The sequence below is a fragment of the Trematomus bernacchii genome, unplaced genomic scaffold (assembly GCF_902827165.1).
Source record: "Trematomus bernacchii unplaced genomic scaffold, fTreBer1.1, whole genome shotgun sequence".
Classification (NCBI taxonomy): Eukaryota; Metazoa; Chordata; class Actinopteri; order Perciformes; family Nototheniidae; genus Trematomus; species Trematomus bernacchii.
This window is the reverse complement of record NW_022987910.1, coordinates 595,496-619,043: the sequence shown is the minus strand read 5'-3', so window position 1 is coordinate 619,043 and position 23,548 is coordinate 595,496. Positions and strand designations below refer to the sequence as shown.

General features: G+C 40.0%; 2 protein-coding genes across 2 annotated transcripts in view; one reads left to right on the top strand and one right to left on the bottom strand.

The window, feature by feature from the left end:
* The window catches only part of clpb (caseinolytic mitochondrial matrix peptidase chaperone subunit B), a 32,768-nt gene extending 25,901 nt beyond the window's left edge, over nucleotides 1-6,867 (bottom strand). The window contains exons 1-3 of the mRNA XM_034115154.1: nucleotides 6,214-6,867; nucleotides 5,348-5,399; nucleotides 1,514-1,600 (exon numbers count right to left, since the gene is read on the bottom strand). Of these exons, the coding sequence (XP_033971045.1) occupies nucleotides 1,514-1,600; nucleotides 5,348-5,399; nucleotides 6,214-6,661 (587 nt within the window). The 5' untranslated portion in view covers nucleotides 6,662-6,867. The remainder of the gene's footprint in view (nucleotides 1-1,513; nucleotides 1,601-5,347; nucleotides 5,400-6,213) is intronic.
* A 2,808-nt stretch (nucleotides 6,868-9,675) lies between these two features.
* On the top strand, nucleotides 9,676-23,134 carry stard10 (StAR-related lipid transfer (START) domain containing 10). The gene is made up of 8 exons (XM_034115223.1): nucleotides 9,676-9,876; nucleotides 10,080-10,226; nucleotides 10,349-10,509; nucleotides 17,011-17,158; nucleotides 17,317-17,420; nucleotides 20,427-20,547; nucleotides 21,451-21,503; nucleotides 21,995-23,134. Exons 3-8 carry the CDS (start codon nucleotides 10,351-10,353, stop codon nucleotides 22,199-22,201), a joined length of 792 nt encoding a protein of 263 aa, XP_033971114.1. The 5' UTR covers nucleotides 9,676-9,876; nucleotides 10,080-10,226; nucleotides 10,349-10,350; the 3' UTR covers nucleotides 22,202-23,134.
* Nucleotides 23,135-23,548: the final 414 nt, after the last annotated feature.

Genomic DNA, 23,548 nt, shown 5'->3' with positions numbered 1-23,548 from the left:
TGCATTCCCACCTGCATCCACATTTGTGTGTGTGTGTAGTTATGGGCGTGTGTGTGTTAGTGAGACATGTATGACTGATGTGTGTGAACCGATGTTCTGTCTTCCCTGCAGCAGTGACGGCTCACTGGGGGGTTAGAAGACGGGATTAAACACAGAGGAGTGTCACTGCCTCGCTGAGTTATAGCACTCATAACACACACACACACACACACTTTATAAGGACAGTGCAGGGGCACACACAGACAGTCACAAACACACATTTGTGTCCAAAAACACATTACACATACATCAAGATGTTACGCTCAACTATCACTCAGCACTCGTCGTGTAATTATAAAGATGTAATGGAGCTCAAATATCACCAAAAAGTGAAAAAATGAAAGCACATTTTTGTTTCTGTGTCTGAGTACAGACAATATTGTAAGTAGAAGTGAGTGCAATTAACAATTACTTTAATTAACACATCCATTTTTACCATTGATTGATTACTGTCCCAAAAGATTCCGAAAAATGTACGAAAAACTAATAAAAACCCACTTTAAAATCATATAAAGTAGCAGATTCTAACATTTGAGGAGCTGGATCCAGACACTGTTTGGCCTTTTTCATTATTATTGACTTGATTTATCAACCAATTTTCATAAATGACTTTTCTGTCGAACAAATACAAATTAAAGCACTTCAATAACTGTATACAAGTATAAGAACACATCAATATAAATACTGATAATAAGAAATCTAAACTACAGTATGAAATCAATTCCAATGCAGAAACATAACACCTCTCTGAGGCTGAAGACTTTTCTTTTTGCTGCTTGAACTATTCACATCTTACACTGCACTGTAACTTTTATTCATGTACCTGTGTTATTCATGTTTTATTTTTTAATGTTTCTAAATGTGTATTATGGTCTTAATATCTTTCATTTTTGTAAAGCACTTTGAATTGCCCTGTGTTGAAAAGTGCTATATAAATAAACTTGCTTTGCCTTACCTCTCACATTCTCATTAAGGTTTAAATTTGTCTTGCATTTCTTTCTTGTTTCCATTTCTTAAGAAGGGAGCAACTATAACCGTTATATTTAAAGAAGACTATTTCTATATTTGAGTTTCACATCGGGCTTCTCACGGGCACATTAGGCCGTTAAACAAAAAAAGTGACCACACAGTCGTGATAGAAGAAAAAATAAAAGCCTGTAAATTGGATTTGGCCCGGCCTTAACCCCGGCCCCTCTCTGGGCTGTGTGTGTTCTGGGGGCCAGGAGGCTAATTTAATTTGTTGGACAGAGAGATGGGGGAACGGGGAAAGACCGTCTGTCAGTCTGAAACTCGCACTTTGCTCTTCTGAAGGCCGACTGTAACAACTAGAGCGGGACACGGATGACATATGCTCACATACTAACTCATGCAGACAGCTGCCCTTTTCCAAAACACTACATTACTGTTACATATGCTCACCAGAGAGGGCATCGCAGAACTCAGAAACACATGTTTTGTTCAGAAACACACAGACCTGTGCTGGCGGTTCATGGCAGCCACCATGAGAGCGGTCCAACCGAGACGGTGGCGTTGGTTTGTATCGACCCCCTCTTTCACCAGCCTGATGGGAAAAGAAACGAAAAGTAGTTTTAATTCAACATCACTGTTAATATCAACATATAGAGAGGGCATGTTATAATAATGATGTTATTGACTTATCGTACGATATATGAACATGACCTTGATCATTTTTGCTGACATCGACAACCCCCTTTGTGTTTACATGCGTGTTTGTGTGTCGACAACATAATCCCGGAATAAACAGCGGGGTTTTCCTACCGTTATTAGACTTGGGCATCTTATTTATCTATAACTATATTTTATATATTTAGGATATTCTTTTAGATATTTTAATATTTTTTACGTTCAGATTCAAATGTAGGATAATTCCTAGGATTCAAATAGTCAATTACATGATTGGAAAGGGGTACTTGCATTAGTATTATGATCATTACGTCAGTGGAATTAAATAGTCTTAAACAGACATCAAATGATAATCACAATTATTTCTGGGAAAATGTTTTGTCCAACATAAGTAGTTATTATGACGACCTATAGAGGGCGTCAGAAACAAATGCCCATATAGCAATGGTATCAAATCAATAGGAAATGAAGTGCTTTGTTCATATTTTAACACATACAGAGGTTTACTGATGGAAGAATAAGTATTTGTTCACATTTAAATAAGGAACATATTGAACATGTTAATGGCCATATGTTAAAACAAGAGATATGGCTTGCCAGCTGCTTGGGTTACTGTATGGAAGAGCTGCCTTGTTAGACACACCAGCATGAACCCAGCCCGATATCTTTGTCTTTATCTGACACACAAACACACACACACTTGCTCCTTGACCAGTTAATGTGTCTGTATGTTAGCCAGGTGTGTGTTGAGTTTCCTGCCGGAGGGTATGACATCAGGCACTGGAGTGGCACAATCCTTATAAAGTGTGTGTGTGTGTGTAAGTGATCCTTCTGTCGCCTTATGTGCTGAGCAGGCAGACAGTGTGTGTGTTTACAGTCAATACAGGGGCCTCAGTCTGGTCTGCACTCAGCTCTGAAGCTCTCTGGCTCCGTTTTCACTGCAGGGTCTGCGGGAACTTTCAGGGTCTGGGTAGAGGAAAAGGCTCACCACTACAACTATATCCAAGCTTTTTAGGGCAAAGTACTCTTTTAGGTTTGTTCAAACTAAGCTATTTATTTACAAAAAGGTTCATTTAAAGAAGGGGCATTGTGGGAAGTCAGAGCTTTGGTCTTTCACAAAGACGTGGCAGAATAAGATGGAGAAGCAGTGTAGATGGACTGTGCTCCGAAAGCATTTACTGTAGATCAAGAGAGACAGAGTGACACTTCAGGTATTTTTGGTGACATTTTTTGTATATTTCAAGTGTTTGACAGATGTATACGACAAACCCGCCCTTCAACCAAACTTCAACATTGTGGTGTCAATGTTGCCTTCAAAAGAGGCAGAGAAAGTGAGCAGAGTGTACATTATTTTTGTAAATCCTGCAATGAAACCAGACCGTATCAATGGGTTTACCAAACCTAACAAAATTATTTAATGTGGGTTTATTGTGGGCTGTATGTTCACAGAGACAACATGCTGTTTCACAAGCTTGGCTGCAAGACAACTGGAGGGGAGCTATTAACTAATTTAACGTTTACATATCTTAAAATACAGAATACAAGAGCTAATACTTCCATTCCTGAAATGTCAGCATTGTAATTAACTATATGAACCCTGATTGGTGGAACCTGCTTTTAAAGCTAAAGCGTTAGTCTCACAGAAAATCCACTTCATATACACTTTCCGCTGTTAAATTGCAATCTCAAGATTATATAATATTTCAGGTGTAGCACAACTGCTTTATAAGGTCAGTGTTAGAACGAGACCTCTATCGTCTCCTCAGCCTCTCAGCAGACACACCCTGACACTCTACCACTTCTAGAAAACTAAACCAAAGCACTTAACACATCTGTGAGCTGCTGACTGGCCGACTGTCCGTCTGTACTCTCACCTTCACCATCTGCCACATGGCACAGGTAACCCAAGCCAGCAAATGGAGACACACATGGATAAGCACATGTATGCTGCCCTAATGTACAGTACACTGATACACCATCAGTGACACACACAAGCACTGATTTCACACAGATATTAACATGATTATTACACAAGGCATGACTGCTCCAACCATACACCAATATGAAGAGTGATGTTTGTCTGTATTTTATCTAACCAATTACTCTGATCCGTCAAATCAAATGAAAGAAAAAAGAAAACGTCAATACGCCAAACGTGTGACTACAGCGTGTTAGCTTCTGTCTGTTCTCACAGTTACTCAAGATGTGTAATGTAATTTAATTTGTAATATATTATCAGCAGGACAGATGGGACAAAGAAAGGCCTGACGTGGCTTTTCTCGGGTGGCTCTGGTAGACGGTCTCTGAGTGTGCAGGGGAATTGGAACAGACTCGGAGCAATGCTATTTTAATCTGCGAGTTAGAAAATATAAATAAACGGTAAAGCAAAGCAAAAGAAAAAAAACATCTCAAACGCTTGAATGAAACACAAATCAAGGCTAATTGTGGGAATTGAGTTCTGAGTGGCTAAGTGTGACATCAATCCTGCTAACAGTTGACACACACACACACACTAAGATGGTCCTCGTCTTCCACCTGGTGGTATTTAATGGGACAGCAGAAAGTGAAACAACTGGATTTTTATGATCCTAGCTGTTGCTTCAGCAGATGACCGGTATGACAGGTATTTCAAATAAAGGTTTTTCTATTTTAACACATGTGTCAAACTCAAGGCCCGGGGGCCAAATCAGGCCCTTGGTGGATTTAATTTCGGCCCGCAGGATAATTTCTAATTACTATTCGCTCTGGCCCGCCGGTATATTGTACGCACACCTTCACTCAACCCGAGGATATCCTCAGCTCAGAGCCTGACCCCAAACATTGATGAACTTGACAACAGGGCATGTTAGTTTTTTTCTTTGAGAGAAATTGTTTTTTTGAAACTGTTGTTGGCCTGTGGAAAAATGTAATATGATTATTTAATGTGTAATGTTGTTTTTACAGGCAATCATTTAAGCTTTGTTAGTTCCAGGTTTAATATGTACAATAAGTTCATTTCAATAAGTTTTGCAATAAACATTGAACCAGTCCGGCCCTCGACTTGTACGGATCTTTTTATTTTGGCCCACTGTGTATTTGAGTTTGACACCCCTGTATTATATTCTTACCAGAGCCCAATAGAGGTCAACAGTGACAACCCAATTTGGATTCAATCAAACATGATTTCTTTATTCAGGGGAATTGAGTTAATTGTAGTCCAGGCTGAGATTCTGCCTCAATACATTGGAATGAAGACAATATTCATATTGGTGCAGGGGATACGGTTTTCATTATTAGATACGATTGCCAAGTAAGCCATTCAATTTAGCGTAACAATTGAATATTTTTACAATTACATATAACTATATATATATATATATATATATATATACACTAATGTCTAGAAATCCAAGTCATATGGCGTTAGTAATGTTATATCAATCACTGCTATAATGACAAATTAAAGGTAGTATATGGCTGTTGTCTGGCATGTAGAATAGTCTTTTAAAAAGGCAACATTTGGCCACATGTCATGCCATTTATTTAATGTCTACAACACCCTTACTACACAAAGTAGGCCTCCTTAAATCATGTGGTTATGCCAATAATGTGTCTCTGTGTTATGGTGCTCGATGATGCATGTGCAAGGTGTTGAAGTGTGCGTGTGCTTTGGGGGGGGGGGTACCTGGCCACATCTTCAGAGTTATTGGTCCTCGCTGCCTCCAGAAGAGCATCACCTTGTTATGCAAGAAACCAAAATGGAAAAACATTACAGAAGAAGGATAGAGAAAACTTGAGCACAAATATAAAACATGGGATGACAATACTGTTTTTTAAAATCAAATTCCCAAATATCTTCACATTCACACATTGACCATTATAACACACTGTGCCTTTTGAGAAAATGTTCAAAAAGCTGCTGACCATAAATGACATCGATTTACTTTCCTTTTTCTAATACCAAGTGAATGATCACTAATAAAGCCAGACTGTTCTGTCTGCTGCTGTCTGGTACACAGGAACAGCTTAACCCTGCAGGCCAGACTGCTGGACTCTTGAACTCACTTGACACTCAACCATTGACACTTTACATTTATATAATTTGACTTACTGTTTTACAATAGTTTACACCTCTCTGTGTGTATAAATACATAAATTAAGCATTAACATATTACATATACATGTACTACTATACCTGTTAACTTTTAGTTTTTTTATTTACAATTACTTTTATTTATTTGTTTATAGGCTATGTTGTCACTTTTTTTAACTTAATGATTTAATGTATTATGTTATTTCAGTGATTTTTAATACATATTTATTTTTTGCATAGTTGGTGGGACCCTTAGATATTCACAGCCAACAAGTAGTTATTGTATATGATAATAAAACACTTGACCTAAAAGACAAAACAATTAAGTCAGACAGCACAAGGACAGCTGATAAAGTGTACCTCTGTTTTGGAAATGTATGTGTACCAATGATGCCAAGGTTTGTGTGCATGATATTTATATTTTTTTTTGAATAAATAAGATTTAAAAAAAAATCTACCTTTGTTATCAGAGTCTTTCTTCAGGCAGAAGGCCAAGGCAGCAGCGGACAGCACCCCGCCAGAGGCCACCCCTGCTCGGCCGGCTCCCCCTCCTGTCCCCCGGCCCTCTCCTCCGCCGCTCTCCTCCCAGTAGTGGTTGTTGTTGCGCCCCCTGCCGGCCAGAGACGCCCATGAGTTGCGGCGGTTCTCCAGGTTGGACAGCCATCTTGGGGCGAGATGGTGGTACTGCACCGCCAGGTTCACACTGGTACCAGCGGTGTCCTCGGCTAAAATCCCCCTCCTGGAGACCCGGGAGGTGGACAAGATGGGGTTGCGGTTGTTCTCTGCCGGTTTCTCCCGGGTGCCCTGCCGCACAGCACCGCTCGCGCTGGTCTGGAGGACGCGGCTGCACGGTGACAGGCTGCGCGACCTTCGAGCAATGAGCCTGGTGGGAATCGATGATAACATGGCGAGGAACTGACCGAAAACGACCCGGGGGATGAAACCCTCAGTCTGGCTGTAATGTCAGGGATAGTCGGGGCCGGGGACACCTCGTTAATCCGATGTAACAGCCGTTAAAACCTCGATTTCTAGGCAGCTACTTTCAACCATGGAGACGAAAACAACCGTTCACCTCATCGTAGCGTGGATGTCACCAGAACGCGCGGTGCATTTTGGGAAATGGTGTTTCACTGGAAGCTTCGGTGTCAGGTCATGTGTTTACGGCAAGAGGTTTTTGTGTTGCATAATTCCATGTTCATTTAAGTCTAGTTAAACTGTTGTGAGACGCACAAGACAGATTTAGAAAAGCACACAACCCCATTTAACACATTAATCCTTTAGAAAAATGCTGGCATAACAAGCTTAGAGTTTATAGTTTCCAGTGTTGCCAAGCACTAACAATTACTTTAGAAGTCCCATATCCATAGCTAGCTACCCTCTTGATTTACAGGATAGCTTTTCTGTATTTGTTTGTAATCATAGGCCTACAACCAAAAACAGCTATGTTACAGAGTTTTCCTAAAAGGAGAAGATGCCAATGTGCATTGTTTTCACTTTGTATTTATGGTGAGATGTCCACCATCAGAGGTTCTGGTACTTTAGCATTTCATTGTATATAAGAGGCCCTTAGAATAACAGAACACTGACTTTTAATGGCACAGGCAGTCGTTTTGTCAGGGCAGGCTACTTGTCCCTCAGCTCCTCATGGCCACCAGATGGCATCAAAGCACAGTTCTGAGTTCACAGGCCATTGCAGACAGTGTCATCTATTCATTAAACGTCTTTAGTTTTGGCCTTAATGATGATAGTCGCACGAACAATTAAGTTATTCTCATCAGCAAAAGGACAACACAATTATAGACTCTAGCCTCAAACTCTTAACCACTGATAAATTAAAGTTTTGAGTGTAGTCATTTTAACACTATTCTCTAATTACTGAAAATGTGTATTAGTATTCTTGAAATACAATCCAAGCCAAGCCATTTTGACATATACAAGAGTGGGCAAAATGTACTAGAAGGTTAAGTTGTGTGCTGGCAATAGGCTAACTGTGGCTCACCAGAATCATAGAGGGTTTCAGGCTCTGCCATCATAAATCCACTGGCACCTTTACCGGCAATGCCATCTAAATGTCAGTGTGGCTTCGCTTTTGTATACACCTGACAACACATACATTCTCTCCAACAAATAAAGCAAGCTGAAATGACCCACAACAACCCGTCAATATTTTTTCTAAAGCATTTTTTGACTTGGGTAATTCTAATTCACATTTACATCGATTTTACATTCATTTACCCACCACCGTCCTTCCCTAACACAGTCCATCCAAAGTGGCACAGCACACCAGTCTTTGTTCACAAGCATGGTGGGATATCAGATAAAGTAAATAAACAATACATGAATAAATCTTTAAAGCACTTTTAATATTGTCTTGCTTTCAAAAAAGTACTAATCTGAACCATTAGAGCATTCTTGTTTTTTATGTTCCTAAAATAATCAGATTCACTGACATTTTACATAGCAAACATTTCGACACAGGTGGAAAAAACACTGTCAACCAAGGCTCTGTTTTAAGATGTAATGCAATGTAACGTATATCAAATAGCTATGTAATTGATTATGATGGTGTTTGACTGGTCAGAATGTCTGCTGTGTAAATGATTTATTTAACTTAGGTTTCACTCCACATTTTTCCAACATTGGTCACGTATGGCCCTCCTTCAACGCCCCCCAGTTATGGAACCACCGTTCTAGACATACTGGATAATAGGTGAATATTTATTGTATAAATGGATAGTATTGTATTGATAAAGATCATATGATAACCATCCTGGTGAGAAATGTACCTTCTCACTTCTCTGTCTCATGAGGTCAAAGGTCAGGGTCAGAATGGAAAACTTCAACCCTTTTATTCAAAAGGCAGTTTCAAAAGTTAAAAACATGTATTGCTCCTGAGCAAAGAAAGACATTTAAGTGTCATTTTAAGAACGAAAAATGTAAGGTGCATTTCAGATTATTATGGCTTGAAGATGTTGAGCACACCCACAGATCAAATTGAATGTAAGAAACTGATAATGGGCTTGCACACTCCAAGATTAAAGGAGTGAGAGCGATGTAATAGAACAATTACACGACAGACTGAGTGAAAAATAATTGGATACAAGCAAACAGAGTGAGGGAATACACACACACACACACACACACACGCACAGTTCAACTGCAGTTACAGTTCATAAGGAAGCATAATATAGAGAAAAATCAATTATTATTTATATAGACCAATATAAAATAGCCTCTGGTCCAGAGGACAGGTGAAGGCCGAAGAGACTTCACACGTCAGCCAACAGGAGCCAGGCGCGCCCCCGCGGCTCTGTAAACTAACTAGTTTGCAAAAAGGTGCACGTGTATGATGTGATAGCGCGGGTTGCGTTCAAAAGCTATCGGGAATATGAAAACAAACAGGCGTAGCTTGACTGTTTGAGCTGTAAGAAAGATATGCAGATTACTATTATTGATGCTAGATAAAGAGGTGCTTGACAATATATTTTAATGTGTTTAAGTAAAAACCTAGGCCCCTTCTCACTCCATGGCTTACCTCCAGGGTTAAGGGTTGGGCAAAATCTGAGGCAGTTTGATGTATTTACAATAGAGATCAGTTTCCAGTGCTACATCTTGGCTGGTTTAATCTTTGCTCCAGCTCTAAGGTATTCTACTACAATTAATACAGAAAGGAAATAGTTGGAAAACAATGTATTTGGTGTAATAATGTATGTCAAATTGTGTTTTCCCATAACAAAATACTTATAACAGTGTTAGCATTAGCTAGGTTCCCAACATGTTAGTTGTCAACAGTGGGCTACTGTAACTCTAATTAAAACGAACACAATGTATTTATGGCAGTTTTACGGGGAGCACCTGAAGGCAGCACATGGAGGCGTTTCCTGCGTCGCCTGCCTGTTCAGCCTGATTCCTCCACCTCTTCCCCCCCTCCGTCTCCCCCCTCTTCCTCTTATTTCTCACCGCATCTCCTCCACCACCTGCCACAGCAGCGACGCAGCGATGGAGAGACACTGCAAATGATCCCAAGCCCAAGAAACACTGCAACTGAGAGAGGGGAAATAAAGGCACCGGTAGGGGAAGACGTATGAAGTAGGGGACACAGAAAGAAGGAGAGAAAAACGGTGAGAGACAAGCGGAAACAGAAACATATGGTTTGTCTCAAGAGTGGCTGTTTCTGAGGACCTCGCTACAACTTATTTAACCACCGTCATCAATTAAAAAAGCCACATTTGATTAATCTGATACACGACTTAGGCTATGTGCATTATGTTTTGAGTGCTCTCACCTGTGTGAGTCTTTGCTTATAACCCCCCTGTTTGATTAGTTTGTGCAGGGTGGATTGCGGTTGTTGTACCTCCCTCAATGCGCACACACACACGCACGCTGATCATCACAAGACGCGGTGCAGCCTACAACAGCTTCTAGCTTGCAAGGAGGAAATTGAATTAGACAAGTTATTCCCACAGAAGAAGTAAGTGGTTGGCTCTCTGCGTTGCCTTCATATCCCCGGCTCACAGTGTCTCCCCCCCGGGCCCGACAGGAGTCTCACTAACCCACTCTTCTCCCTTCTCCCACCTCCCCCCCGGTAACTAGCCATGTCTGGACAGACTGTGACCATACCGGATGACCGGGCGTTTGCCAGCTTCAAGGCGGAGTGTCTGTGCGAGGAAGGCTGGAGTATCAACCACAACAAGGGGGGCATCACGGTGTTCACCCAGGGTCTGGAGGAAGGGAAGTCCATCCACAAAATTAAGGTGAGACACTGTTTAACCTTTTCCCAGAGGTCCCAAGAATATGTTTAAATATGACAAAGTATACAATTACTATGCTGTAACTTTATTGTGGAGGTAATATCAACTGTTGTATAATCCTCTTGGCTAGAAGGTGATTTTTCTAAATTCCCATATGATTCAAACTGCTGACATGCTCTAACTGCTGCTTTTTGCTGCATGCAGAGGATTCTCCAATCCACTAACCTTCATTGCATTTCAAATACATTTATTTAGAAAACACATAGTACTTTGTTGTCCCTGTGTAAGCAAACAAACAAAAAGGGTTAATAGTTAGGATATTATGCCAACAGTGCAAATGTAAAGCCTCCAATGTGTAACTTTTTTTAGTATCACAGTTTAGTGCACACATCCTGAGTTAGATTCAATTATCTATTTATAAATGTGTGCAATGGTAGGAGTGTGAATAGATGCCTAATGCACACTTTCAAAATCCCAGGTATCACAGAGAAGTGAGAGCCTCAGGAGTCAGGTTTAATGCTCCAGAGAGACACCATTACGCGCAGCCAGTGAAACTATTTGCAAGTCTCTACCCAACAGCATATTGTGGAGTGGAAGGTGTAATATGTAGGCTCACTTTGTTCACTTCTGTGTAGCCAGTTTTGCATACAGTTTGTGATGCCATTTCATACAGCACAGGGAAGTGAACATAAGCTGAAATAGTACAATAGACCATTCCTGATAGCCAAAACACATAAAATAAATCAATGAAGTCAGTTATGAATTGCATTTTTATTATGTGGTTACAGCTCTTTAAATTTGACATTTACTGCTTTTCTCAATTCTACATTGAGTCAATTTCGGTTAAATTACAAAATATCCAGGTTAAAGACCTTTCTTTGGACTTTGATAACTTGTGTTGGTTATTGGTCCGTTTTTCTCTTGTATTAACTAAATGACAAACTAGCTCTAGCACTGCTCTAGTCTAGTGCAGGCTACAGTAAGACATTAATACATTGTCACAAGGTTTAGTACAGTAGGTGGGAAAAAAGTGGTTCCTGATCATTGTTTAGGTAAGGCAAATCATGTGATGATGAAGGCACATGATAAGAAACATTGCTATCCAGTGAAATAGCAGTCTTGGCAGTTTGTCTGTTTATTTTGGGAGACAATGTGAAGGAGTCATTACGACGGCAGTGTCACTTTAATCTATCGAAACCTAACCGCTGCGTACCATCAACACACATTCATTTTGACTTCAGTCATTAATAACGTTTTGTTATTGTGCCAGGACAAAGACCCATAGTAAAACAAAAACGATTTCAGCACACACAAAAATACACAAATAAATAGCAATACATACTTAATGAAGTAGTTTCCACACATATCAAGATACAAAGGGACATTTTAATAAAAAAGTGGTGTAAGCCATGATAATTGTTGTCTGAAGTTGCCTGTTAGTATACATTCCTTTTTACATTATATTCATTCATATATATTTAGGGTTATAAATAAATGTTTGTAAAAATGATATAAGATTTTCATCCAATGTAGACAATGTGAATTTTTTGTGCATCTAACAACCAAATCTATTAGCCAATGAGATCTACAGGCCCCCAGGAATTGTATTAAATATGTCAAATAACAAAAAATAAGATGTTTTGTATCGGTGTTGTACTTGCAGACTTTGCCGGTAACCTGATTGACTGGCAATTTAGTGCTCAACTGGCTCTAAAGCTCCTGAAGTGTTGTCACTTTCACTTTAAGACTGATTGTCCTTCACAGCTGACAGTTTTTGGGAAGTTGCCTTCACGTTTCTAACCTTCACAGTACGTTCTAAACTGACATAATAATCTGATATCTGTAATTTACTCTGGGAAGCATTGTCTCACAGATAGAAACAAAACGCATTGTCCTGTGTAAATGTGTGTGCTTTCCTGCTGGTGCATCCTGGTCTGATGTAGGTGCGCAAGCCACCAGCTGTTTACTTTGTTGAATAAATTAGCGTGTGTGCATGCATGGGTGTGTGTCTGTGTACGTAAGGGTGTGCAGACGCCAAAACTGACAAGGGATTTTCCAAGCCCCCCCTCGTGTGTGTGTGTGTGTGTGTGTGTGTGTGTGTGTGTGTGTGTGTGTGTGTGTGTGTGTGTGTGTGTGTGTGTGTGTGTGTGTGTGTGTGTGTGTGTGTGTGTGTGTGTGTGGTGTGTGTGTGTGTGGTGTGTGTGTGTGTGTGTGTGGTGTGGTGTGTGTGTGTGTGTGTGTGTGTGTGTGTGTGTGTGTGTGTGTGTGTGTGTGTGTGTGTGTGTGTGTGTGTGTGTGATGTGTGTGTGTGTGTGTGTGTGTGTGTGTGGTGTGTGTGTGTGTGTGTGTGTGTGTGTGTGTGTGTGTGTGTGTGTGTGTTGTGTGTGTGTGTGTGTGTGTGTGTGTGTGGTGTGTGTGTGTGTGTGTGTGTGTGTCGTGGTGTGTGTGTGTGTGTGTGTGTGTGTGTGTGTGTGTGTGTGTGTGTGTGTGTGTTGTGTGTGGGTGTGGGTGTGTGTGTGGGTCATTTGCCAGTTTGATTCCTCAGGGTATATTCTGTGTGTGACAAAGGAGAGGTGTATTATGTCTGCATTAGCTGGGAATAACATGTGTGTGCAGAGGGTAAGAACAGGTGTGTTTCCCCAGGACAGCTCTGCAAACAGAAGTAGAAAGTGCACACACACATTTGGAATTTTATTTACATAAAGTCACAGGGATACCTTTCCCTTTATCTTCATGTAAATGTAACAGTTACAGGAGCTTTATTTTGCATAGTACATATTTCTTTCAATGCCTTACTCAGCCAAAACAGTAATTCTCTCCAAACTGGCATGACACATGTTTACTTTGTTTTCTTCACAAATTAATGACATTATTGTAGCCGTGTGTAAATACGGTAGATGGGGTGTATGGATCATGCTCATAGGGGTTTGTGTTTATCTTTATTAGCTCATAACAAAATAAGTCAAAGATACCATTTATAAACTGCAAGAGAATGTGAAGTAGAATTGCTTAAAACCCTCCATATGCTTAAAAAAGTATCCCTCTTCAGGCAGCATATCAAAGGAAATAACAGTTATGTATTATAAACAGTATGTACAAATCAATAGTTTTAGATGACATAGTTTGGCTCGACAACAATGCATCCCATAAACACCCTTTTGGAACACAAGTTTAATGGCTCAGTCATAGACATACACACACCAAGAGCACTTAGTCGAATAATGCATAGGTGTGTGTGTGGGTAAGAGTAGGTGCACCAGCAGTGCCACAGATACAGCTATTCTATTCATAGAAGAAATAAAAGCATGCATCTTTGCTGATGCGTGTCGAATGATTAATGTGTATTGAGACTTTTCCTCCATTCCTGTACCCTCTTCACTATAGCATCAATATCAATAAGGAAAAAGTGATACATCCCAATCCGAGAGTGAGAGAGAACATACTGGCAATCATCATTATCATTAGCGGACTAATTATCATCAGCCACATAGTTTTCGTCGTAATGATTGCCACCGCCATATTCAGGACTTTTGTATCACTGTGTAATCACAGCTGTATCTGTCGTCATCATCAACAACATCATATCATTTGTCAGCACATGACTTCTCACCACAATGCACAATGCACAATGCGTGGGTGTGTATTAGCGTATATTTGCTTTTTAGTTTGACACACTGTCAAGCACATACCTGGGTTTGCTTCCTCCCCCACACAGGGGAAGCCCAGCTGTGAATCACACATACACTCCTCCATTTTCTCATTTTTTTTTGTTTCATAATTGTCTTCCGCCATCATGTATTGGCACCAATGGGAGCAATGATGAGAGTTGACAGGTTGGAGGGACCCAGGGAGGAAGGGAAGAAAGAGAGTGTCAGGGAGACACAAGTTAGTGTGTTAAGACAGGGAATATTAGAAGGAACAGGTAGTGGGTGGCGTGGGTCGGATGGCAGGGGTCAGAGGTCATTTGGTGCAATATGAGTGGGCAGTGTGGACTCGGACCATACAGGAAAAAAGCCTCACCAGACCACATATCGGTTGTGTACCTACTTGTCTTCGTTTTTCTCTCCCTGGGTCTCTGCTTTATCTCTGAACTCCCTCTCACCCGCCTCTCTGTTTCTCCGTCTCCCTGCTTCATCTGTTGGCTTCACTGAATTAGTGCCTAATAGAATTATGCACATGTGTACTTTCCTGGCGTATGTCTTCTCTCTGCACTGTACGCCTTCTGCTATCTAGAGTTCTCTTCTGTTGCCTTTTCTTTTGGTTCGCCTTTCTCCTCCTACTCCTGTTTCAGTTTGCCTTTGGATACAACACATCCATTATTCTCCCTGCTCTTTGTGACCTACAAGTCCGAGCCAATCTGTTTACACACAAACGCGCACACACACACGGATATCAAATATGAGACCTTACTGATAGTGTTGTACTGTCATTGTTGCCCTCGGTACATATAACAAACACACATTTTTTGTAGCAGTCTTTGTGGTTTTTCTCATTTAATGTCAACTTTATCCCTTGATACTGTGTGTACTGGTACGTGTTTTTGTAGTTCATGTAAATGAGTCAGAAATTAGCTTGTAATTATGTAGCCTATTAAACAAAATGTTTCCATCACTGCTATCAGGAGGAATCATCATGCAATCTCTTTTATAGGCTTTCTTTTCCTGTAATGCCATTCTGCAGCTGTGTCTTAAATAGACTGGCATTGAACTAGTTGAGGGTCAGTATCAGATCACTTTACGATCACTAACCACATTGAAACGGTTAGCTTGTCTTTGCAATTGGACAAACTGCTTTATTTCCTGGCCTTTTGCATTATATTTTACTTGCATCATAGTTCTTTCAGAATAGAACTCTGTTACAAAAATGTCTGGCATTCAAAATGAAGCGTAGAAGTATTAAAAGAAAAATAAGCTTAAAGGTGGGGTAGGTAAGTTTGAAAAACCGGCACGAGATCGCTAGAATTTGAAAATACACAACCGGAGAAAATCTGCCACTTCCTTATAGAGCCCCTACTCCAACACACACGAACGCGCACATGACCAATGAGGGCACGAGATAAGTTTGTGCACAGATGGAAGGCTGACAGGCAGGTAGGCCATCCAGTTATTTTAGCCGGGCCGGCTAAAATGATTGGTCGTACTTTTTACAGTATTACGGCTTCCACAGATGACATTTTTTTTATGGATTTTTTGTCAAAGCACTTAAGATATTCATTGCTATCGGGATGTTAAGAGCATTCCATGGAATATAACAAGTGTATCTCGAGCCGGTTTCTCAAACTTACCTACCCCACCTTTAATGTAAAAAAAGTCATTCAGAATGGCTCATTTTCTTATGCGCTCAGTGGCTAATGTTTTAATAAGCTCCTAATGTTTATTATTTTTACCGTGTCAGAAAAAAGCATGGATGTAGACTTTTGGTAACTCTTTTTACTTTTTATGTACAACATCATTCTTAGTGTGTGATAAGTAACGGTATTGCAGATTCAAATTTGAATAAGCATTTCGGATATAATCTTTTTTTAAAGTTCATATTAAGAGAGCTGTACAGCTAAATGAAGAGTACATGTTTTGATCATTTTCTTAAATGAAGCCTTTGGGATCAAGGGAGATAAATTGAGTTCCAACCCTTCTGTGCTGATATATTATGGGAGTTCAAATCATCAGACCTCCAACCACGGTTAATTTATTTTTCATTGACTATTCTTCTCACTTGCTCAAAGTGTCTCGTTGTGTCTCTCCTCCTCCATTGCTCTGTCCTCTGTTTGTTATTTTTAAGACTAGTTCCCCCTGGTAATTGTAACTGTAGTAACAGCTTTACCCAAGAGCTGCAGACCTGTCTCCTCACAGGGTGTATGTACAGTGCCATCTACTCCAAAGACAACATGAGGAGAGTCCCTATGGTTTCATTAATAAGCTGTGACACACTACACCATACCTGTTCCACATCAACACCTATGGATGTATAAATAATGTATTTCTCTTAGATTTTCTTATATGCCCTATAATTTATTTAAAGTTTATTTCATGTAGTTTCTGGGATGAGTATGGCCTTTTGAAATCCGACCCCCTGCCACCGTTTGAAAACTGTATGTCTTTCTGTCTCTGTTCTTTACTGATTGTGTTGTTTTCCATTATAGAGCCCAGGTCTAGTAATGACTCATCTGCGGTCTGTCTCTTGATTCTCTCCTAATATTCTCTCTCTCTTTCTCTTTCTCACACACAGAAGCACACATACTGTCTATTTCTGACACTGATACTTTCACACCATCAAATCTCTCATAATTTACACGTCAGTTTACAATTTACTATCAATTTATCGGATGCAACTTCATTCAAATCTAATGGATTTTTTTGCTCCATAGTTTGCATTGGATAGTGCTCTGAAATGTTCTGCGTGATAAGTGCAATTGCATGAATAACGTATACATCTGGTTTAGTCTGTGATTCAGTTATTTAAAAAAAATGAAGACGGTCTCTCTTTCTGTCTTTCTCCCTTTCCCAGTGTCGGATGGTGTGTAAGGACGTGTCGGCTGAGACCATGTACGACGTTCTCCATGATATTGAATACAGGAGAAAATGGGACACAAACGTCATTGAGACCTTCGACATCGGGAAGCTTACGGTCAATGCGGATGTTGGATACTACTCATGTATGTTAAACACTCGAGTGCTGATTAAAGAAAGCGTTCACTTGTTAGTAATATGATTTGGGGCTTTGGAGGGAAGCAGGGTGAAACACAAAGTGCACATAGATCTACAGTTCACTGTTCACTGTTGAGGTCATCAGAGTTCTCCTGTGTGTCAACAGGGAAGTGTCCGAGTCCTCTTCGGAACCGGGACGTCATCACGCTTCGTACCTGGCTTCCAATGGGGAAAGATTACATCATCATGAACTACTCTGTCAAACATCCCGTGAGTAAAAACCAACACACACACTTAGATTTGCTCAGCTGGGGCCCTGCTCATTCGGTCCCATATAACTCTCTGCATATGTGTACAAAGGTGCATTGTGAAATGAGCGCACATCAGGTGAGCCAACATGATCCAGTTTAGCAAGCTCAGGGCGATGTGCTGTATGAAAATAAACCCTTCAATATGTGTGGAAAGGCAGCATTGCTAAGCTGTGTGTGTCAATCAATTTAAAATGCCTACTGCATCCACAAAGAGAGTGTGGCACCTTTCCAAAGAGAGAGCACCCCCATGCCTCCTGCTGGAAGCTTTTACCTGGCTGGGAGCAAGAGGGATGCACTGTCTGTTTACACTTCTTCACTTTAAGTATAGGTAGTTAATGTATTGCAGTTGAATGCATTGTGTTTAGAGTTCAGCTTCTAGTGGTGCTTTTTAAGAACCTGAATGATTTGTATGTCAAAGGCCAGTAAAACCAAGGCTGATTAGAGAACGCTGAGACCATGTGAATGACGTCAAGTTTGGAATCAGGCCTGAGTCCTCAGACTTTACTTTGGCTCTATTTCTGTGTTCAATAGGAACAAGGCGACAATAATTTATTTTCTATAAAACCTTGCACTCATCACCTCTCTCTTAGGCGACTAAAAACTGTTATTTTCCATTAATCTTCAAACCATTGTCTCGTTTTTAAACAGCTTGATTTGTCCGTCTAAAACCAAAAGATATTCTGTTTTCAACTGAATTACATAAAGGAAGCCTGCAACCAGATAATGTTTAGCTACTTATTTGATTAACATATTATCAAAATAGTTTCATTTTTCTTTAGTTGTAATTCTCACCATTTATGTTGCTGTCTTTTTCTCGTTTTATTTTTTTATTTTCTGTCTCTCCCTCCGTCTCTTTTCCCTCTCGGTAACGGCTTCTCTGTCTCACTCACTAATATGATGTTTACAATAGGATAAGACCTCTCATGTGACTCCTAGCTGTTGACTACTGCCTCCCCTTCCGCATTCCTGCATCAATAAGTGGCTACCAACATAATAGATGTTATGTGTGTGTGTGTGTGTGTGTATATGTGTGTGTGTTTGTGTTTCACGTGTGTGTGCATGACTGTGTGTTTGATTAGCCAAGGTCAGTAGAATTTGAGAGCTTGGCTTGCTGAGTGCAGCTAAAGGGGATCCTTCGAGCTGAGATCACACGCCCACTGCCAGGAGTCACTCCACTTATCCTGCGTTTGACACGACACTCATCTACACTCTTTCCTGTGATAAATAACAACTTATTTTCAGTCAGCTTTCAGCAATCAGCCGTTGAGATCCAGCTATCACTGTCCTGAATGAACTGTGTTAGTCTGACTTGTTCTTGCCAGTGAGGCCTATATTATGTATATCAGGGATACAGCTAATGACTTATTCATCATTTAATCTATTAAGGCCTCTTTTAGCCACTATGGCAGCCTGGCTGCAGGGATGGAAGTGCTATTATTGGATGGATGAAAAATGCTTTTGGTGATACCTTTTTGTTTTTTACAAATACTGTAGCTGCAATAGCATTCCCCATCACCCGCAGTTATAATTTATGTTTAATGCTAATTAGAAAATACTGGTATGCCAGTGGTACAGTCAAATTTGTGTTACGAGTATTTTATTTTCATCTGACTTCATACTTCTACTACACTATATTTCAGAGATAAATATTGCATTATTTGTCCTCTACTACATTTATCTGACAGCTTAAGTTACAAACTAAGAAGAGTTGATGAAATACAATCGTTTGTTATGAATGAAACCACCAAACCATTCATAGGCCTAAGTAAAAACAGTAATGATAAGCCGATAAAGTGATTAGTATATTGAGAGAACTATTTAGACTTTTCAGTCATTTTTAATGTTAAAAAACATGATTCCAGCTATTCAATTTAAGGTTTTTCTGCATCTAAAATGTAAGGTACATTTTCCAGATTTTACTTACAAGTAAAATGTTACTTAAATGAAAGTATCGACAGAGTTTTTTTTAAGTTACTACTTTTACTTGGCTTCTTCAACCACTGCACAAAGCAACACGTTACATTAAGCACAGCCTAACAGAAGCTGGCATGACTATAGACTGTTGATTATTCTTTAAATATATAAAAAAGGTTGTGGACTTTTTTCTGACCATCAGTCGATATACCCAAAGTTAAGTAAATGTACTTTCGATGCACCAAATAACTGATTATCAGGTCAGATATGGAGTTTCCTGGTCGGGCGAGAGTGTCAAAAATACCCCAAAAAGACGCTATCGCTGGAGTTCCTCTGTTAATGGTGACTAACGCTTAAAATCCTCTGATCTCTTCTTAAACATTACCTCAGGACCTTATAATGCTGTCCCTGAATTCCAAGAAACCTGCAGATGTAATGTTTAACAACAGTTGTCCTTGCACTGTCAGCATAAATTCTTACAGAGGTGCAGGCAATTTGAAGTCGAATAGTAGAGAAAATGGTGAAGCAGATATATGAATCTCTCCTCTGATAAAGGTTCTTTACATTTAATTAGCTGACTGCTGCTCTCTGTGCCGCAGTGAGCCTGTCCCAATTAGCAAAGGCTAACCAGTGCTGTACTTTATCATCATGAATAATAATCTTAGATATGTAGTCAAAGGAGCTAGCAGTGGGCATTAACTGCTGTGATATTCACAGTGTGGACTGACTATGCACCAGAAAGATGACTGAAGCAGAACATCTGTATGACTGGCAGCAGAAACCCACAAACAACCCAGAATCCCAAAGCTTACCATGCACAACGTCGTCCATTTGACTGATGGACACAAAGGGCTTAATACAGTTTTTTAAAGTAGTGATTTCTGAATCTGCTCTGCTTTTGTGCACGTGTGTGTCATTTATATACTGCAGCATTGAAATCTGAAGCCACCAATTTAAAATAATAATGATTGTAGTAGGCTGCTTTTCCTGTTCAAGGTTAGTACTATCACTGAATAGGGATTGTATTTGTGTATGTGTGTTTTCTCTACAGAAATACCCTTCTAAAAAGGACAAGGTGCGAGCTGTGTCCATTCAGACTGGTTACGTGATCCAGAGCCAGGGACCGGCCAACAGCTGTACCCTCACCTACATGGCTCAGGTAGATCCAAGGGGTAAGCACTCGCACTCGCACTCGCACTCGCACTCGCACTCGCACTCGCACTCGCACTCGCACTCGCACTCGCACTCGCACTCACACACACAAAGGCTATCCACAGCTTCTGTACAAGGACAGACTCATACAAAAGTGGAAAAATAGAAGTACAAAACCAAGAATTCATTTAATTTCATTTCATTTCAAACCTTTATTTAACCAGATTGGTCCCATTGAGATCATAGATCTCTTTTTCAAGGGAGACCTGCAGCATATAGGTTCCACATGAAACATAAAACAATAAAGGACATCATACATTATGTTTACAGGATACATTTACATAGTTATAGACATTTACAAGTACCCATAGTATCAACGAGCATTTCATTTAGCCTAGCTTTAAAAACATGCAGAGGAATGAGATTGCTCAGTTTCAATTCTTGCTGAAGATTGTTCCAAGCAAGTAGAGCTGCGCACATAAAAGCTGTCTTACCTAAGACAGTCCTTGCTCTTGGCACATCTAACAATACTACATCATGCGATCTCAGACAATAGCTGCTTGCAACTCTCTGTTATCAGAGAGCAGATATAATACGGGAGTTTACCCAACAAAGCTTTATAAATAAACGTGTACCAATGACTAAGCCTCCGTACAGTAAGAACACACACACACACACACACCTCATAGTTCTAATGAATGATTAATTCCCCAGCCCTTATGTCAAATGAGTCGCCATAGGAACCATATGAAGGACAGAGTCTATTTCACTCCGCCGCCTCGCTCTCTCCCTTCTCTCCTTTTCACCTATTCATTTGATTCTCCCCTAAATCCCTCTTTTATGTCTTTTCCAACCTCCTCTTCCTCTTTCTCACTCCCTTTTCTTTCTCTCATTTCTCTCCTTCTTCCTCTGTTTCCTTGCAGGTTCGTTACCCAAGTGGGTTGTCAACAAGTCCTCCCACTTCCTTGCTCCTCGGGTAAGTCATTTGCAGATTAACAGACATTCTGTGAGTGTGTTGTGTGTTTGCAGACCTTTTTAATCCACCGGCACTAATACATCCAATTTATAATCTCTCCTACACATTCCAGAAACACACTAGTCTTTCTCAGCATTTATTTGTTATTTGCTCTTTGTCTGTTCAAGTGTACTTGTTGAAATAGGGCAAATATTCTCTTGATCTCGAAAATATAGTTGTTTTAAAAAAGATGCACAAATCCCACTGAAAATAAAATATTGATATGCCACATAGTACATACTACTAAAACATTTAGCATTAAACATTTTACAATCGTATTTATATTTTTCATTCAGCCTTATCTGAACCTCAACCAAGATTCAATATTTGCAGTGCGTTTAAGTTCAATCATTACCTTACTGCTTGCTGTGGTTGTGAATGATGAAATCTGATCTATAAAACATAAACGGATATGTGTTTTTTTCTATGTTGTCTATTTATTATCTTTTTAGGCAATGAAGAAGATCAACAAAGCCTGTTTGAAGTATACAGAGTGGAAGCAGAGACACAACCCTGGCTTCAAGCCCTGGCTCTACCCTGAACAGACTACATTACCCAGCATCCCTCTGTCTGAGCTCAGCATCCAGCACGCTGAGAGCCTGGAGAATATTGATGAGAGCTCCCTGGCTGAGACCCAGGACAGAGAAGACAGCGACTAACACACCCTCACACACACACACACACACACACACACACACACACACACACACACACACAGTCATGGATTCATACACACACACACAGTAATGCAGGGTTACATGCATGCCTGATACACATCCATGATTCAACTGATATATATGTGTTTTTATAGTATGCATGCACATGCAATTGCATATGCAGGCATACTTACTGGCACATGTACTTAAGCATGCATGCACACAGACATACTTCTTCCCATCTCATACTTAAATACATAATGCATCAACACATACATGCAACATAGATACATTCACAGAAACACACCCACCACTCACAAGCAGCAGCGAAAACTACTTCATTTTAAAGTCGGTAAACTCAGATGTATTGTAATCACTAAAGTTGCTGTGTTTTTTCATGCTCCTTGAAGGGATATCATATTTTTCTGATTAGGACCTATATAGATAATCATAGCAAAAATATATTTTCAGTAAGATTTACTGTTGAAAAGTTTACAGACTAACCTGACAGTGGAAATCCAGCTCTTAATCAAAATATAAACAATGGATTTAAAAGTTATACTTCTTCGTCTGGAAGTTATGGATACAATCTATTTAATGGGAAAGCATCTCAGTGCAACCTCATAATGAACTTGTATACATACACATATGGTTGCATGCCATTCATTGATACTTCTTTTATGCACCCAGCTGTGCATACACACGCACATTCTACCCATGTTGTCTCTGTCTCATTATGTGTCTCCATCACATTTTGTAAGCACATAACAAATATGCAGGTGTGCAGAAGGCAGCTGGAACACACAACATACACACACAAACACATATTCAGATGTTACACACGTACTGTCCACTACTCTAATTGAGAGATGTATGAATGTATTGAGAGTTTAAACAAAATAAATAGAGATTCCTACAAAGGGTTTGAAGTTTCAATGGTGATCCGAGTCTTTTTTTCCTCTATATGCTAGGCTTTATGTCTGATGATGCAGGTTTAAATGCTTGTGCTAAAATAAGTATTGGCTGATTGAATTGTCAACACTTTCTTTCTGTAACACACACACACACACACACCCCTATACACAAAACCATTGATTTGAAACGTGCCCTGCCATGATTAGAACAGGGAAACACCATGACATACGCCCTATTGATTAACCGTTATTCCCTAATGGAAAAGTGTGTTTGTTTGCTTGCCTGCACTTGCATGTGTATAGCGTAGCATGCTTGTGCTCATTGGCCTAGTTCAGAATAAGGAATCCCCCAATCTGTTGTCATGGCAACTCTGAGATCAACTCGGCACTGTAAAGGAGAGAAATGTGTCTGTCACAGAGGAAGTGACTTATTGCA

What these genes read in the sequence shown, in the direction of transcription:
- stard10 (XM_034115223.1), top strand. Translation starts at nt 10,351, where the DNA reads ATGTCTGGACAGACTGTGACCATACCGGATGACCGGGCGTTTGCCAGC. An exon ending in AGTCCATCCACAAAATTAAG is followed by an intron (nt 10,510 to 17,010) that starts GTGAGACACTGT and finishes TCCCTTTCCCAG; the next exon opens with TGTCGGATGGTGTGTAAGGA. An exon ending in GGATGTTGGATACTACTCAT is followed by an intron (nt 17,159 to 17,316) that starts GTATGTTAAACA and finishes GTGTGTCAACAG; the next exon opens with GGAAGTGTCCGAGTCCTCTT.